This window comes from Schistocerca cancellata, chromosome 2, assembly GCF_023864275.1.
Source record: "Schistocerca cancellata isolate TAMUIC-IGC-003103 chromosome 2, iqSchCanc2.1, whole genome shotgun sequence".
NCBI lineage: Eukaryota > Metazoa > Arthropoda > Insecta > Orthoptera > Acrididae > Schistocerca > Schistocerca cancellata.
The window spans coordinates 686,110,432-686,127,621 of NC_064627.1; the positions used below are offsets into that span (position 1 = coordinate 686,110,432).

General features: G+C 39.4%; 1 protein-coding gene across 1 annotated transcript in view; it reads left to right on the plus strand.

The window, feature by feature from the left end:
* LOC126162427 (probable aconitate hydratase, mitochondrial) overlaps positions 1–17,190 on the plus strand; it is a 113,170-nt gene that overhangs the window by 55,338 nt on the left and 40,642 nt on the right. Inside the window, exons 5-8 of the mRNA XM_049918929.1 lie at positions 2,266–2,424; positions 9,535–9,685; positions 11,337–11,512; positions 16,826–16,955. Coding sequence (XP_049774886.1) covers positions 2,266–2,424; positions 9,535–9,685; positions 11,337–11,512; positions 16,826–16,955 — 616 coding nt within the window. The remainder of the gene's footprint in view (positions 1–2,265; positions 2,425–9,534; positions 9,686–11,336; positions 11,513–16,825; positions 16,956–17,190) is intronic.

Below are 17,190 nucleotides of genomic sequence, written 5' to 3' on the forward strand. Positions count from 1 at the left end.
TCCACTGCATTATTTGCAAAACAAACTCAGTAGTTGCACACAAAACAACACAAAGTATAGACATATGCTAGTGCTGTTCAATGGTGATATGCTGTGGCTGTCCAGGAACATTGTTTCCTTTGATTCATACTGACACTGTTATGGATAGCTGTTTCCATGTTTTGAAAGATGTTTAGAACGTATTGCAAACATTGGCCACAAAATAGTGGCAGGAAACACGTTCCCAAAAATGTTTCAAATCATGTTGCAAATGCAGTATGGAGACAGCTCAAGGACATTTTTACCTGCTAGCTGCTGCACGATAGCATTGTTTGTCATTGTATTGAGGCACAATAGTCTCTCTTATTATTTTTGTGTGTTAAATGTTGCCTGTGCCTAAAGTGGAATAATTATTCTACTAGTTACCTATTTTGGTACTGTACTACAGCAAAATACGTAATTTTATTGAATATCAAGTTTTAAGCATGGAGGTCAAACTACATTTTTACTGCTAACAAAGTGCTGCTCACCATCAATGATTCGTTCATCCATTGCTGAGTCTTTTGGGCCAGATACCCAGTTGCTTTTCTTCTTCACAGCTTCAGAGCTGCTACTAATTGATGACTGCCACTTCACTGGCAAACTGGGCTGCTTCATTTTGGTACCCCTATGTTTTTCACTGTGCACATGTTTCAAAATAGTGTCTTTATGCTCCCATGAAATTCTGATGTTGCAGTATTTGCAAAAATAAAAGTGAATAAAGAAAATAGAGCTGATTTATTGCATGCGTAAAACCATTCGGTTTCAAATACCCATGCACTGTCTTCAGTAGTCATTGCATGCTATGGCATTTTCACTTGGGAAGTACTTTTGCACACAGGGTACAATGAATAGACACAGAATTTCTCAAATGAGATTTCATGAGAATTGTTGAGGAAACGTCAATACACTTGAACATCTTTGGGGAACAGCTACAGGGCTGAAAAATGTGTAGCGAGATGAATTGCAACTCAGTAAATAGTTGTACAGTGTCCCCCCCCCCCTTCTGTGAATGCAGAAACTCTTGCAATGTCTTTCGAAACAATACCAAAACTGTTCTAGTGGTATTAAATAATATTTTTGGAAGTCAGTTTGCATTAAGAGCTGTGCTCACAGTGTGACAGGTGCAGAGTTCGTCATGCTCTTACCTGTATGACAAATGCTGAAATGAAATTTTGTGTAATCAAAATTTAAATTGTGTAATGTATTTACATGTTCAATAGTGGTATTGCTTCAGAAATCTGCATTAGCAATAATGAAACACAGCATTCAACCGTGGATACCACAATGCTACTGCACAAAATATTGTTGAATTCCTAACATTGGCAATGAATGGATACAAAATACCTCTGGTCTCATTTCTTAGTGTAAGAAATGAACTATTGTATTAAACTAGGTTATGTACTTCCATTGGCCCTGGCGAAAAAGTCAATATAATCCAAACGTTAGCTGTTAGTTAGCACTGACATCCCCAGATGCATGATGTATTTTATGTGGCAACAGGGAAAAATGCCGTTTTCTGCAACATTTCATTAAAACCAGCTATTTCATCTTGCGTTGCTAAGAATTGTGTACTTCATGTTACTTCGTTAAAAACTGCTGATTTTGCATTGTTTGTCGCATTATCTTCTAAATAAAATTTTCATGTTGCTAGATATTGTATACCAAAAAATTTGTCATTATCTTACAGCAGCACAAAACATAACATTAGCTTTAACATATTTTCATTGTTGTCCTCCACAGAGTAATTTCCCCAAAACAGGATCATAATTCTGGAAATCAAAGTTCACTGTCTGTTAAGCTGGAAAGATTACAGATGTGTTAAATAGCTGATGTATATTTTGCTTCATGATCTCAAAAGTGAGGGATTTTATAGTTTATACTCTTCATTCTTATGTTCATTTGGTAAATTTGTCATTTTATTTTTGAGATGATCTTCCTCCATACTTTATTAAAAATGGTGGGAAAGTGGCACATTGCTCAAGTACAGATTGGGAAACATTAAACAGTTAAGGTGTTCGCACATTTCCATGATTTTTTACTGTTGGGCCACTATATATTTCACATCAACTGACAGAGCATTCACTCAGCTTTTTTAATAGAAGTATGTCTACTTAATTTCTGGTAGTCCTATCAGACTTCTAGGTCATGGCAAATATATATGCTGTTACATACTGTGGGGGGGGGGGGGGGGGTTACTGGGAAATTTTGAAGAATCTTGTGACATTTAATTACATTCTGTTGCAGATTATTCTTGAGAATTATGCATTCCCAGGACTGCTAATGATTGGTACTGATTCTCACACACCAAATGGTGGAGGACTTGGTTGTCTGTGTATTGGAGTTGGTGGAGCTGATGCTGTTGATGTTATGGCAAATATTCCATGGGAACTCAAATGTCCAAAGGTAAGTTTCAAAAATATATATGTTCCTTTTTTGTTATCTGTGCATATGATGAATATGATGTAGCAAAAAAGGTGTCTTTCTTAAAAAAAAGCTTTCTCTTTCGGCACAAAGCTATGGAAAGGGTAGATTGCTACTTCCTATAGGGCCAATACGTACCAAGTGGTCCAGCACTGATTGCTTGACCATCTCAGCAAATTTTATGTTTGCTGGGTGAATTCCCCAATGGTTAGTAGTCACAAAAATATTAAAAAAAAATTATTGTTTATTATTTTGAAATGGCGGCCAATTTGTTCTAGGCCGCATGCATTTTTTCCTATTTGCAAGCATCTACATTTTTTACAATTATTCAGTAGTGGACTGTCCTAAGCCTTTCAGATAAAATGCATTTAGTTCAACACACTCTAGGCTACATATTAACATCATAAATCCTTAGCTGAATGTATTCATTAATATATTTTCAATAGTTCAAAGTTATCAACCACAAATTAAAAAAACTCAATTTTTGAACAGTAGTTTTCCAAAGAAAGAATAATTTCTCAGCTTTAATATTTTTTCATAAAAGAAATTATTCAGGTAGTGAAGGGAGACGAAAATTTAATAGTCATGGGTGACTGGAATTCGAGAGTAGGAAAAGGGAGAGATGGAAACATAGTGGGTGAATATGGATTGGGGGAGAGAAATGAAAGAGGAAGCTGTCTGGTAGAATTTTGCACAGAGCATAACTTAATCATTGCTAACACTTGGTTCAAGAATCATAAAAGAAGGTTGTATACATGGAAGAATCCTGGAGATACTAGAAGGTATCGGATAGATTATATAATGGTAAGACAGAGATTTAGGAACCAGTTTTTAAATTGTAAGACATTACCAGGGGCAGATGTGGACTCTGACCACAATCTATTGGTTATGAACTGTAGATTAAAACTGAAGAAACTGCAAAAAGGTGGCAATTTAAGGAGATGGGACCTGGATAAACTGACTAAACCAGAGGTTGTACAGAGTTTCAGGGAGAGCATAAGGGAACCATTGACAGGAATGGGGGAAAGAAATACAGAAGAAGAAGAATGGGTAGCTCTGAGGGATAAAATAGTGAAGGCGGCAGAGGATCAAGTAGGTAAAAAGACAAGGGCTAATAGAAAGCCTTGGGTAACAGAGGAAATATTGAATTTAATTGATGAAAGGAGAAAATATAAAAACGCAGTAAATGAACCAGGCCAAAAGGAATACAAACGTCTCAAAAATGATATCAACAGGAAGTGCAAAATGGCTAAGTAGGCATGGCTAGAGGACAAATGTAAGGATGTAGAGGCTTATCTCACTAGGGGTAAAATAGATACTGCCTACAGGAGAATTAAAGAGACCTTTGGAGAAAAGAGAACCACTTGTATGAATATCAAGAGCTCAGATAAAAATCCAGTTCTAAGCAAAGAAGGCGTAGCAGAAAGGTGGAAGCAGTATATAGAGGGTCTATACAAGGGCGATGTACTTGAGGACAATATTATGGAAAAGGAAGAGGATGTAGATGAAGATGAAATGGGAGACACGATACTGCGTGAAGAGTTTGACAGAGCACTGAAAGACCTGAGTCGAAACAAGGACCCAGGAGTCGACAACATTCCATTGGAACTACTGACGGCCTTGGGAGAGCCAGTCCTGACAAAACTCTACCATCTGGTGAGCAAGATGTATGATACAGGTGAAATACCCTCAGACTTCAAGAAGAATATAATAATTCCAATCCCAAAGAAAGCAGGTGTTGACAGATGCGAAAATTACCAAACTATCAGTTTAATAAGTCACTGCTGCAAAATACTAATGCGAATTCTTTACAGACGAATGGAAAAACTGGTAGAAGCCGACCTCGGGGAAGATCAGTTTGAATTCCGCAGAAATGTTGAAACACGTGAGGCAATACTGACCCTACGACTTACCTTGGAAAATAGATTAAGGACAGGCAAACCTACGTTTCTAGCATTTGTAGACTTAGAGAAAGCTTTCGACAATGTTGACTGGAATACCCTCTTTCAAATTCTAAAGGTGGCAGGAGCAAAATACAGGGAGCGAAAGGCTATTTACATTTTGTACAGAAACCAGATGGCAGTTATAAGAGTCGAGGGGTATGAAAGGGAAGCAGCGATTGGGAAGGGAGTGAGACAGGGTTGTAGTCTGTCCCCAATGATATTCAGTCTGTATATTGAGCAAGCAGTAAAGGAAACAAAAGAAAAATTTGGAGTAGGTATTAAAATCCATGGAGAAGAAACAAAAATGTTGAGGTTCGCCGATGACATGGTAATTCTGTCAGGCACAGCAAAGGACTTGGAAGAGCAGTTGAACGGAATGGACAGTGTATTGAAAGGAGGATATAAGATGAACATCAACAAAAGCAAAACAAGGATAATGGAATGTATTCGAAGTAAGTCGGGTGATGCTGAGGGAATTAGATTAGGAAATGAGACGCTTAAAGTAGTAAAGGAGTTTTGCTATTTGTGGAGCAAAATAACTGATGATGGTCGCAGTAGAGAGGATATAAAATGTATACTGGCAATGGCATGGAAAGCGTTTCTGAAGAAGAGAAATTTGTTAACATCGAGTATAGATTTAAGTGTCAGGAAGTCATTTCTGAAAGTATTTGTATGGAGTGTAGCCATGTATGGAAGTGTAACATGGACGATAAATAGTTTGGACAAGAAGAGAATAGAAGCATTCGAAATGTGGTGCTACAGAAGAATGCTGAAGATTAGATGGGTAGATCACATAAGTAATGAGGAGGTATTGAATAGAATTGGGGAGGAGTTTGTGGCACAACTTGACAAGAAGAAGGGACTGGTTGGTAGGACATGTTCTGAGGCACGAGGGGATCACAAATTTAGCATTGGAGGGCAGCGTGGAGGGTAAAAATCGTAGAGGGAGACCAAGAGATGAATACACTAAGCAGATTCAGAAGAATGTAGATTGCAGTAAGTACTGGGAGATGAAGAAGCGTGCACAGGATAGAGTAGCATGGAGAGCTGCATCAAACCAGTCTCAGGACCGAAGAAGAAGACGACGACGACGGCGACGGCGACGACGACGACGACGACGGCAGAAAAAAGATTACAAACACGAGTCAAACATATGTTTCTAACATCTGCGATATCTGGTAGGCTAATCAAATAAAGTATACCAATTGCATAATGTAACACACCACATTCCACTATCTAATGATTATTTGTCAAAACACTGCTATGGTAATTGTTTCAGCAGCCTAACAATTGCCTCTGCAAGTCTATACAAGTCTGATTGTTGTCTTCCCCCTTACACTAACAATTCTCTACTCACACTTATTTAGCGAGAAGTTTATGAAGTGTGCAGTTGAAAAATGGTGTCTCAGTGTTCTGTTGGTGTTATTATTAATGAAGCATGTCATAAGAGTGTATGGAGTGTATCCTGAAGACATTACTTTAATTGAAGATTAAACTGAAGAAGAAAAGGTATTGTTTTACTTAAGAGTCAGCCCAGAGGTCAAATCAACATGCAAGTACCATGAAATTAAATACAAAATTTCATCACATTTTTGGTCAGTTTTTTGCAGGCGCCGCTTAAATCTGCCACGGTAGCCGACCATTGCATTTGTGTGGCTGTGTGCACCAGGGTAGTAGTCACAGTGGGAGTCACCTGAGCATTTGTTGGGGCGGTTTGGCAATTGTGAATGGTTCAGGTGCAATGTTGAGCGCTCCGATTCGAGGAAACCAGCTCCAGCCTGTGAAGTGTCAGCTATCAAGTAATTAAAACAGACTGTAGGCTTTTGCAGGATAGTCATCATGACTTCAAACATCTGCTAGATGAGATTTTTCAGCATTTCTATGACTATCCTGTGGCTCAAAGTAAGCTGTCATCATCCCTACTGCCCTTCTTTGCATATGTCCCATATTCCCTCTTCTATCTAAGAGACATATTCATATAGTAAGTTTCCCTGGGGGTCATGAACAGAGACAAAACATAATTTAATTGAAATATTTACTAGAACAGATACAGGAAATGTTGAGCTATTTTTCAATATATTCACCTCCGGAATTCAGAAATTTGTCGTAATATTGGATGAACTTTTGTATCCCTGTGTCATCTTTGCCACCTGGGATTGGAACCACTGTGTGACAACATCTCTGCCTCTCCATCAGTGTGAAAATGTTGACTCCCACCACACACAAGTTTTTTGAGGTTCCAGATCAGATGGAACTCGCTGGAGCTAGCTTGGCACTGTAAGGTGGATTATCAAACACCTCCCAGCCAAACATTTGCAATAGCTCTCTTGTCTGTCGAGATGTGCTGTGCTCAATATTATCATGCAGCAAGTCAGCATTGGCACTGAACATCGCTCACTGTTTGTTCTGAATGGTCCATCATATCTGTATTGTTTTGCAGTAATTCTCTCATCTGGTCAGGAATATGATTAGAAGTCCCCGTCTGTCTGTCTGTCCGTCCCAGAACACTGAACACAGCACTTCTCATGCTTCATTTGGCAGGGAAAGCCACTGTGATGCCAATGCATTGACTGCTGCTTGGTTCCTGGGGTAATGTGTGCAACACGTCTCAATGCCTGTGATGAAATGATCCAGAAGTTCATCACTGTCATCGTGGTACCACTGCAGAAAAGTCAGAGCTGCCCCCATGCGCATTATTTTGTGTTCTGGAGTGTTTAGCTATGACCCCCACATGGCATGTAATTTCCAGCACAACAGGTACTCCTTGACAGTTTCATCAAAGACACAGCACATCTGTGGGTTTAGATTGTCAAGTCCCATGATTGTGAAGTGACAGTTCTCCACAATGTGTCCCCACATAAGGTCGCCTGTAATGATTGATGGTCTATTGTTGTGTTGCTCATGACGTTATCCTCATAGACCAGGAACAGCTGACTATGAATTTAGAGTGATGCTGTGTTCTGTGCATTCAAAAACTTTTAGTGACTGCGCTTCACACATGTTGGGAGCTGGAATATGAGCCTCCATTTTCAACTGCTGCTACAAAGCTACTGTGAGACCTCCAGAAGTTCCTTTAGTGCAGGTTCCTTGCCATGTCAATACTATATTGTGTACATGCAGTTGCTCTGCATAACATACAGTTCACTAGCTACGGGATGAATGGGAACTTACTTTATGGGTGTGCTTCATATTTGCACACACTTCATTGTTGTTCTAGGATAGGTGCACAATTGTTTTGTAAGCATGTTCCTTTGTAGATGTTACTGCATTTTCCCAGTAAAGTCTACCATGTGCTTTACCTACTATTAAACTTATCTGAAGATTCAATTTCATATACCTACAAATTGTTACACTCCAGTATTGGTATGGGACCAATGACTAAGCAGTTTGGTCCCCCCCCCCCCCCCCCTTCTCTTTAAACCAACCAACCAATCCAGTATTGGTATGATTTTATGGATTTTGATTGTGACTCATTGCTCATTGATATTTTACTCATAGGTGACTATGTTTTTACAACTTTACATTTCTGACATTTAAAGCACTTACCTCTCAAAACTGGTCAAGATATGACTGAATATTTTTGCAGAGGGCTTTTTTCGCAAGTCCTCACTATAGGTATCTGCATCATCTAAAAAGTAAGAAATTGTTATTAGCATTAACTGCCATGTCATTAATGTAAACATGAATAATAATGATCCAACATGCATTACTGGGGTGTGACTGCAGTTTCTCCTCCATCCAGGATACGAGGTGTGTCCACAAAATAAGGTCTCAGAGATGCTGAAGCTGTGAGGAACACTTTTACATGAGATCCGACAACACTGGAATGTAGCTTGGCTGGCACCCCAACCCTCCCCCCTTCAAGCCTTCACCAATCTGAGCCCACTGAGATGAGATGCTCAGTTTTGACGGCCAGCTGTTCGCAATGGGTTCCCCTTGGATTCTCTCACCATGTGTAAGTTACATCCAGTGATCCGGTCACTACCGCCATTGCCATTCATCATCTATTATATAAAGTCTATGGACAGTGTATGGACATAAAACAGTGTATGGACATAAAAAAAACGTGACAGTGGGTCAGAGAGTTCAAGGATCGACATACAGCATAAAAATGTCGATCACCCACAGCCTTCTGGTTGCCCTTGGGTTTGGGCAAAATTATTGCAAAAATGAAGACAGAAATGCTTGAAGATTGGCATGCAACACTCAATCTCCAGGCCCAATTGACATGACATTCTGACCTCTCCTCCCCCCTTTATAGCCCAGACTTCTTAGCACCTAGTGATTTTCATATGTTTCTGGAGCTGAGATCACTTGTGGATGGAATGCATTTCCAGTTTAATGAAGAGCTGGAAAACAAGGTTGATTGCTACTTACACAATGTGGCAGAAGAGTTCTGTGGCAAGGGTGTACAAAAAATGCCACAGGACGTGTAAATTTACATCTACATCTTCGAGACCCTGCAAGGTACCATACAGTGCATGGTGGAAGGTACCCTGTACCACTACTTGTTGTTTTCTTTCCTGTTCGACTAGCAAATAGAGTTAGGGAGAAACAACTGTCTATATGCCTCCATATGATCCCTAATTTCTCATATTTTATCTTTGTGGTCCTTACACACAATGTACATTGGCAGCAGTAGAACAGTTTGGCAGTCAGCTTTAAATACCAATTCTCTAAATTTTCTCAGTATTGTTTCTCAAAAAGAACATTGCCTCCCCTCCAAGAAACCCCATTTCAATTCCCAAAGCATCTCTATAACAATTAGGTGTTGTTCAAACCTACTGGTAACTGCTGCCCTCCTCTGAATTGCTTCAGTTGCATTCAGTAAGCTCTGAAATTACTCAAAGGACTGGTTGAGTAGTGAACAGAAAATGTTTGGCATATTGCATTTAGAGCCTTATACTATGGAGAATAATAGCCTGCTGCTGCAGTTACTAAAGAAATTGATTTTGCTGTTTATGGTGAAAGATATGTGTAAACTTCTTATTTACTCTGCCTACAATTCCTTTGCTTATTAAAACTTTGTTACTTTTCTTACTAAAGTTTGCACTTTAACTATGGCTTTTCGTATGGAAATGTTCAGCATTGAGTAATGTTATATGCTACCAACATACTGTAGAGTTATACATTAGTATCACATTTTCAGGTGATTGGAGTAAATCTCACAGGCAAGTTGAAGGGATGGACATCGCCCAAAGATATCATTCTGAAAGTTGCTGGAATACTTACTGTGAAAGGCGGCACTGGTGCTATTGTGGAGTACCATGGTCCTGGAGTGGACTCAATTTCGTGCACTGGTGAGTAATGTGTGTATATTGCAGCAGGTAACACTCCTAAATGTATCTAAAAATTGGAGCTGAAAATATATCTAAAAATTGGAGTCTCACCTGCTACAATCAGTAATTAAGAGCAATGCTGCTTCTCTACTAGTCGGATGTTTGTGGCTTTGCTCAAGAAAACATCAGGTTGAATGTAGTATATTTAAATTTGAGGAAGGAAGTGTCAGTGACAATGAGGTGATTGCCAAAACTGACTGCTGATCTGGGTAATACTGCAGTGTTTATTTCATTGTGAGCAGTTGTGAAAGTTGAGCGTTTGTAGACAGATGTCAATTAGGAGGATACACCAACTTATGTACTGCACTTGTGCATGATATTGAACTGGTTTTGGCATGTACCACTGTGGGAAGTATGATGTGGTCAATAGGAGGATGGTGTGTAGTATCCAGTAATCACTCTTAACTGTCACTTCTTAACGATGTGAAGATTCACCATGAACGACATTTGATTTGTATTCCATGTCAAACAGTATGTCCCCTCTGCCTGGTAGGATTATACACACGCAATTCCCTGAACTGTTTGTTATTATTATTATTATTATTATTATTATTATTATTATTATTCTGCAGCTCTTAATCAGATGACCTTTGCATGCTGGAAAGTACAAATTGCTCAATGTTTATATGATGTTTCCATCCTTATCTCCATATTGAGACTTATGTATTTACTTGTATTGTTCAAATAAATGCATTAAATTCAAAATAATAAAATTTTGATAGCAGTTGGTGCTGTAGTATAGCCCACTGTCTAGGCTAGGTATGAATCATCAGAGTTATGCCATGAACAAGCAATGTTATTATCCAAAAATAAGGTTTCTTTTCATAGGCATACACTTACATAAGTGTAATTGCTCATGTTGCAAATTTAGATTTGTCACCACAGTCAGAAGCATGTATTGTTATTGCCCATTGAGAATAAACTGTTGTTTTGCCATCTTAGCCACCCATCATAACTCATGACTGCTGTTAACATTGCCCTTTGTAATGGCTTTCCAGTTTTTGTGTTGACTTTTGTAGTACCTAATGTTATTTCACACCATAAGAACTTTAATTATGTGGAAATAGTTGTGTAAATAAATATGGTGGCAAGCTGGAAACTGATAGCACTGAGAAACAGTTCAAGCTGAAGTAAGAGAGATAATTTTTTGCATCTTCCATTAGAGAAGAGTTCAGTTTGTAAGTGGCCTTCTGGACACTGATCTCAACACTTCCGGATCTAACATCCTCTCTTTGATTGACCACATTGGTATTTTGTTTTGCCATGCCTTATGCTCACTGATTATTCATTTATATATTAATTTTTGTTCCTTTGAAAATCATGGGCAAGAAAATTGTACTCGAGTAAATGTTACGGATGTAAACATTTATATCATATAGTACTGTCAACTTCAAAGTTGTGATATTGACTCAGTACTAATACATACTACATTTATATTATTCATCTAACCCTTCCTTCAAGTCATCTTTGTTTGCAAGTCATTGGACTGTAGGATGAATATTGGTGATGAAAAATATTTTCATTCTTCTATTGAAGTCAGGGATGTTTGTGTTTCCCTCAAATCTTCAAGAACTTTGTTTATGTGCTAATTACAGGTATTACATTGTTACAGGTATGGCCACTATTTGTAACATGGGTGCTGAGATTGGTGCAACCACTTCAATTTTCCCATATAATCGGCGTATGAGAGACTATTTGGTAGCCACAAATAGAAAGGATATCGCTGAGGAGGCAGACAAATATGTTAAGTCACTTTTCTCTGCAGATCCAGGAGCACCTTATGATCAGGTATAATTACCCCCCCCCCCCTTTCTCTTCTCCCTGTTTCCTCCTCTCCCTCCCTCCCTCCCCACACACACTTTATTGTAACAATGCTCTGTCATTGCTGTTGGTAGGGCTCATTTAAGGTTTGTAGGTTAAATTAACAAAACTGAGTGATCATGCTTTTCCCCTCTTCCAACAAAAAGTTGGTATATACCAATTATATGAATCTAAGAAGCTAGCAGAATCTCGCTGCACTAAGCTTATCTACCTTTATCATGGTCAAATATTATCTTACTGCTCATGAAGTGTATGAACAGAGGTCACTTCCAATGTGTAATCTATAGCATCAATTAAATCTATGCCAGTCACTTAAGTGATTTTGCGATGTTTAACTGTAATGAGACATCATGCGTCAGGTGATTACTCCACTTGAACATTAGAATAGATATACTTGTAACAGGGAAATACCTAAGACACACATAAATTGTATAATTATGGCAGAATAACCCATCAGACCAGCCAGCATGAAATGACATTTTAAAAAAGTGGTGCCCCGATGCTTGTAAGGTATTTGAAGGTCTTGATTTACCACCAATAGCTTCTGTCCAGTAAAAAATTTTAACAACCCATTTTTCTTCATGGACCCTCATGGGGTTCATAAAACTTTTACATGATCATACTAGATGATACAAAATCAGTGGCATCCAAATAATAAAATCCATGAATTTGTTACTGTTGACAAGTAGGAAATCAAAATGAATTGCCAATAATAAAAATAAACAGTGCACTGATTCATGTCATATTTTCAGTCAGCACTAACATTAAGAACAGAGGCATTGTATGTACTCAAAATGGAAATGAATATTGAAACACTTTCAGAAATTTGACTTAGTCTAAAGCTACTTGATCACTCATTTGAAATCTGAATCATCATTCATATTCATTCCAGCACTAAAGTTTCATTTTTAAGCTGCTGTGTAAATTTAATACACTGAAAGAAAGAGAGAAACACACACACACACACACACACACACTTCAAATTTAGTATGATACTATGTTGTTTTGTGTGCTGATAGCTAGATTTTTGTTTCACTTTTACTTTCGCACTGTATACGTGGTACGCTCATATATTTCAACAAAATATCTGCTACTTCATGCAATTAATGACTTGATTTATCTAATAGATGTGATTAAAAAGTAACAGCATTTCTTTCCTTAAAGAACCTTTGTGTGTTCATCAACACCAAATTTACTCCTTCAAAGTAATCCCTCCTCGGATGTAATAAAATTGTGGCAGCACTTTCTCCAGTCTTGGAAACACTTCTGGAACTTTTTTTCCCTCATCAGTGGTGGCAAAATGACGTCCTTCCATCGTCCTCTTCAGCCTCTGGTATAGAAAGAAGTCATAGGTGGTCCACATCTGGTTAATATGCTGGCTGAGACAACATACCAGTTTTGTTTTTAGCCAAAAAAATCATGAATAAGAACTGAGATCAGAGTGGGAACATTATCATGGCATGATCTCCATGAGTTGTTGTACCACTCTTTTGGTCAATTTCTTTGGATTGCTACATGAAAATGATGCAAATCTTCCATGTAGTGTTACTTATTGTCTGTACAACTAGAAGGCAGGAAATCACAACGCACTATCCCAAAGTAATTGAAGAAAACTGTGAGAACCACCTTCACATGTGATCAAACTTGCCAAATTTTTTCGGTGTTTGCTCCTCAGGCAGTTTGCACTGGAATGTTTGGGCCTTGGTTTAGACATTATATCTGTATTGCCAATGTTTTGTCACCTGTTGTAACCATCTTTAGGAGTTCTGGATCATTGTCAACTTTATTCAGCAATTCCTGAGTGATGTTTAAATGACTTCTTTTTAGTCAAAATTAAAATTCTGGGACAAACTTTGCTGCTACACATTTCATGCCCAAAAAATCCAAAAAAAGTGCTTGGCACGAGCCATAGGATATGCCGCCAACATCATCAGCAACCTCTCGGTTGGTGATTCAACAATTTTTGAGCACCATTTTCTTTACTTCTTCCATTTTCTTACTTTCCATGTTAGAGCTCATTTATTACGTCTCTTCAAATCACATTAATCATGGAATGGAAACACACAGCAACAGAACGTACCAGCATGACTTCAAACACTTTGTTACAGGAAATGTTCAAAATGTCCTCCATTAGCGAGGATACATGCATCCACCCTCCTTCGCATGGAATCCCTGATGCGCTGATGCAGCCCTGGAGAATGGCGTATTGTATCACAGCTGTCCACAATACGAGCACGAAGAGTCTCTACATTTGGTACTGGGGTTGCGTAGACAAGAGCTTTCAAATGCCCCCATAAATGAAAGTCAAGAGGGTTGAGGTCAGGAGAGCATGGAGGCCATGGAATTGGTCCGCCTCTACCAATCCATCAGTCACCGAATCTGTTGTTGGGAAGCGTACGAACACTTCGACTGAAATGTGCAGGAGCTCCATCGTGCATGAACCACATGTTGTGTCGCACTATTCCATATGAAATCATAACATGCTCCATTGAGCGTAGGTGGAAGAACATGGGGTCCAAACTAAAATTAGCTCTAACATGGAAATTAAGTGTTTCCGGACATATGTCCACAAAACATCTTTTCTTTATTTGTGTGTGAGGAATGTTTCCTGAAAGTTTGGCCGTACCTTTTTGTAACACCCTGTATATGTGTGTGGTGCAACAGTAGGTTCCTCTTTGGAGCATAGTTGCAAGAGGATGACAGGAGCTATCGGGGGGTCACATTCATTCTAGTTGAAACATCGCCTACATAGGAGCACCCCTACTAAGTGTTGTCCTGTTGGCAAGAAAGATGCATCATCAACTCATTCTTGGACATTCTCTTACATGTCATTGGTATGTTTTAATGTCTACTTTGTTTCATCAGTCCAGGTGACCTGTTTCCAGGCTGTGTCCGATGGAAGTGTGCCTACACCTTTGCTGATATTTGTTCTGTGAAGTACAATTAACAGAATTAAAGGTTGGACACAGGCCTCTGTATGGCAAGAAATTAAGTAATTGCAGTTCATATAACTGCCATCCTGTTTATGTTGTTGTTGTTGAATATAAATTGGAGAATCATTTAGTGTAATGTGGACAGCGCGCGCGTTTGTGGGGGTGTGTGTGTGGGGGGGGGGGGGGGGGGGGGGGGTTGCAGTCTGCATTGGACAACGGTGATCTGTGTGAGAAGCATGTTGGTTACAGCAGTGGACTCTGAAAGCATTGCTTCATCCTCAGTCGAGTTAGGTAACACGCTGGCACGTGAAGAGCTCACTGCCCCTCTTTTTCTGTCTACCCCCTCCAACCCAAACTGTCCATCAACTGTGTTCTACTAACAGCCTCCATGGCCAAGAAGGTGACTTTACACCCATACTTGTGCCCTACACGCACCACGTGTCATCGTGCCGTGGTCAGGACAGCTGGCTCCTCCAGGCGGGACAACTGTCCATACACCCCCCCCCCCCCCCCCGCCCCTCTCCCCGCTCTTTCTGTCTGCTCCTTCCCCTGTCTGGCGGTGCTCCACCCCACCCCTTCCTCCCTCCATGTCAGTCTGTCTGCCACCTCCCCCCATGTCTGTCTATCTGTGCTCTCCCCTCCCCCCTTCTGTCTGTCTGTCTGTCTGTGCTCCACCCCTCTCTCTGTCGGACCACTCTGTCTGACACTCTCTCTGTCCGGCCGATCCGTCCCCCCCCCCCCCCCCTCTCTCTCTCTCTCTCTCTCTCTCTCTCTCTCTCTCTCTCTGGCTGGCCGCTCCTCCCCCCAGCTCTCTGGCTGGTGCTCCATTGCGTCCCCCCTCTCTGGCCGGATACTCCGCACCTTGTCGCTCCCCCCCCCCCCCCCCCCCCAAAGGGATTTGTAGTTTTGGCAGATAAACCTGAGGATGAGTCTGCTGACGTGAAAACCGTTAGTTGTGACTAAAGCACCTTCATACAGCTATCCGGGTTTTGGAAACACCTTATCCTTCTTGACTCTCTTAATTGTTGTAAGTTTTATTTGTTATAATGTTTATAATAATTTGAATGGTTATTGAGTGTTTTTTATGTTACACACAATGTCTCTTTGGTTTGGTTGTTCTTCCCAGAAAGTTGTTTGTACTTTGCTTATGCTGAAGAAACTGCCAATTTTATCAAATTGCAAGCCTGGAACTTCGAACCTGCTACCCATTTCTTGTATCATTACATAGCTAGAAAATACTAATTAAATTTTTATTCTTTTAGGTAACAATATTGTCTACATAAACATAATACTTTTGAATCTTTGCACATTTCTTTGCACTATGAAACACACTTATTTGATTCTCCTTCACAATTTCAAGAAAAATCGGTAAATTCATTCTTGTCGGTGTTAGTTTCTTACTTTTTGTTATGTACTTTGTTCTCTTTCAGCCCATGTTATAATCAGAAAATGTACCATTATTATTCTATTACATGTTGTTCAAGTAGTGTTTGCCATTTATTTATGTGTGTATAAATTGCCAGTCTACATTTTATATCCTCTCTACTTCGACCATCATCAGTTATTTTGCTCCCCAAATAGCAAAACTCCTTTACTACTTTAAGTGTCTCATTTCCTAATCTAATTCCTTCAGCATCACCCGACTTAATTCGACTAATGGAATGTAGTCGAATTAAGTTGGGTGGTGCTGAGGGAATTAGATTAGGAAATGAGATACTTAAAGTAGTAAAGGAGTTTCGCTATTTGGGGAGCAAAATAACTGATGATGGTCGAAGTAGAGAGAATATAAAATGTAGACTGGCAATGGCAAGGAAAGCATTTCTGAAGAAGAGAAATTTGTTAACATCGAGTATAGGTTTAAGTGTCAGGAAGTCATTTTTGAAAGTATTTGTATGGAGTGAAACGTGGACGATAAATAGTTTGGACAAGAAGAGAATAGAAGCTTTCGAAATGTGGTGCGACAGAAGAATGCTGAAGATTAGATGGGTAGATCACATAAATAATGAGGAAGTATTGAATAGGATTGGGGAGAAGAGAAGTTTGTGGCACAACTTGACTAGAAGAAGGGATCAGTTGGTAGGAGATGTTCTGAGGCATCAAGGGATCACCAGTTTAGTATTGGAGGGCACCGTGGAGGGTAAAAATCGTAGAGGGAGACCAAGAGATGAATACACTATGCAGATTCAGAAGGATGTAGGTTGCAGTAGGTACTGGGAGATGAAGAAGCTTGCACAGGATAGAGTAGCGTAGAGAGCTGCATCAAACCAGTCTCAGGACTGAAGACCACAACAACAACAAATTGCCATCCAATACATAATTTACTTCCAAGTTTTTCCTCATTTTGCAGACAATAGAGCTGAACTTGGACACACTAGAACCACACATCAATGGACCCTTCACCCCAGATTTATGTCATCCTATTTCAAAAGTTGGTCAAACAGCTAAGGAGAAAGGATGGCCTTTGGACATTAGAGTGGGTAAGTACTTTTACTATGGAAATGTTGAAACTAAACAGCATAAACAATAACCTTCTGTGTTACACATCTTAAGCAAAAGTGAATGGTGAAACAGAACAAATATAGTATCATTATTAAATATACTACAATAATTGTACAAAGTGTAATCACGTTAGTCACCAGACTGTTTACCATATTGTATCTTAATTAGGTAACTAACATCTTGAAGATATCAATAGGGTCTCAAACGTAATCC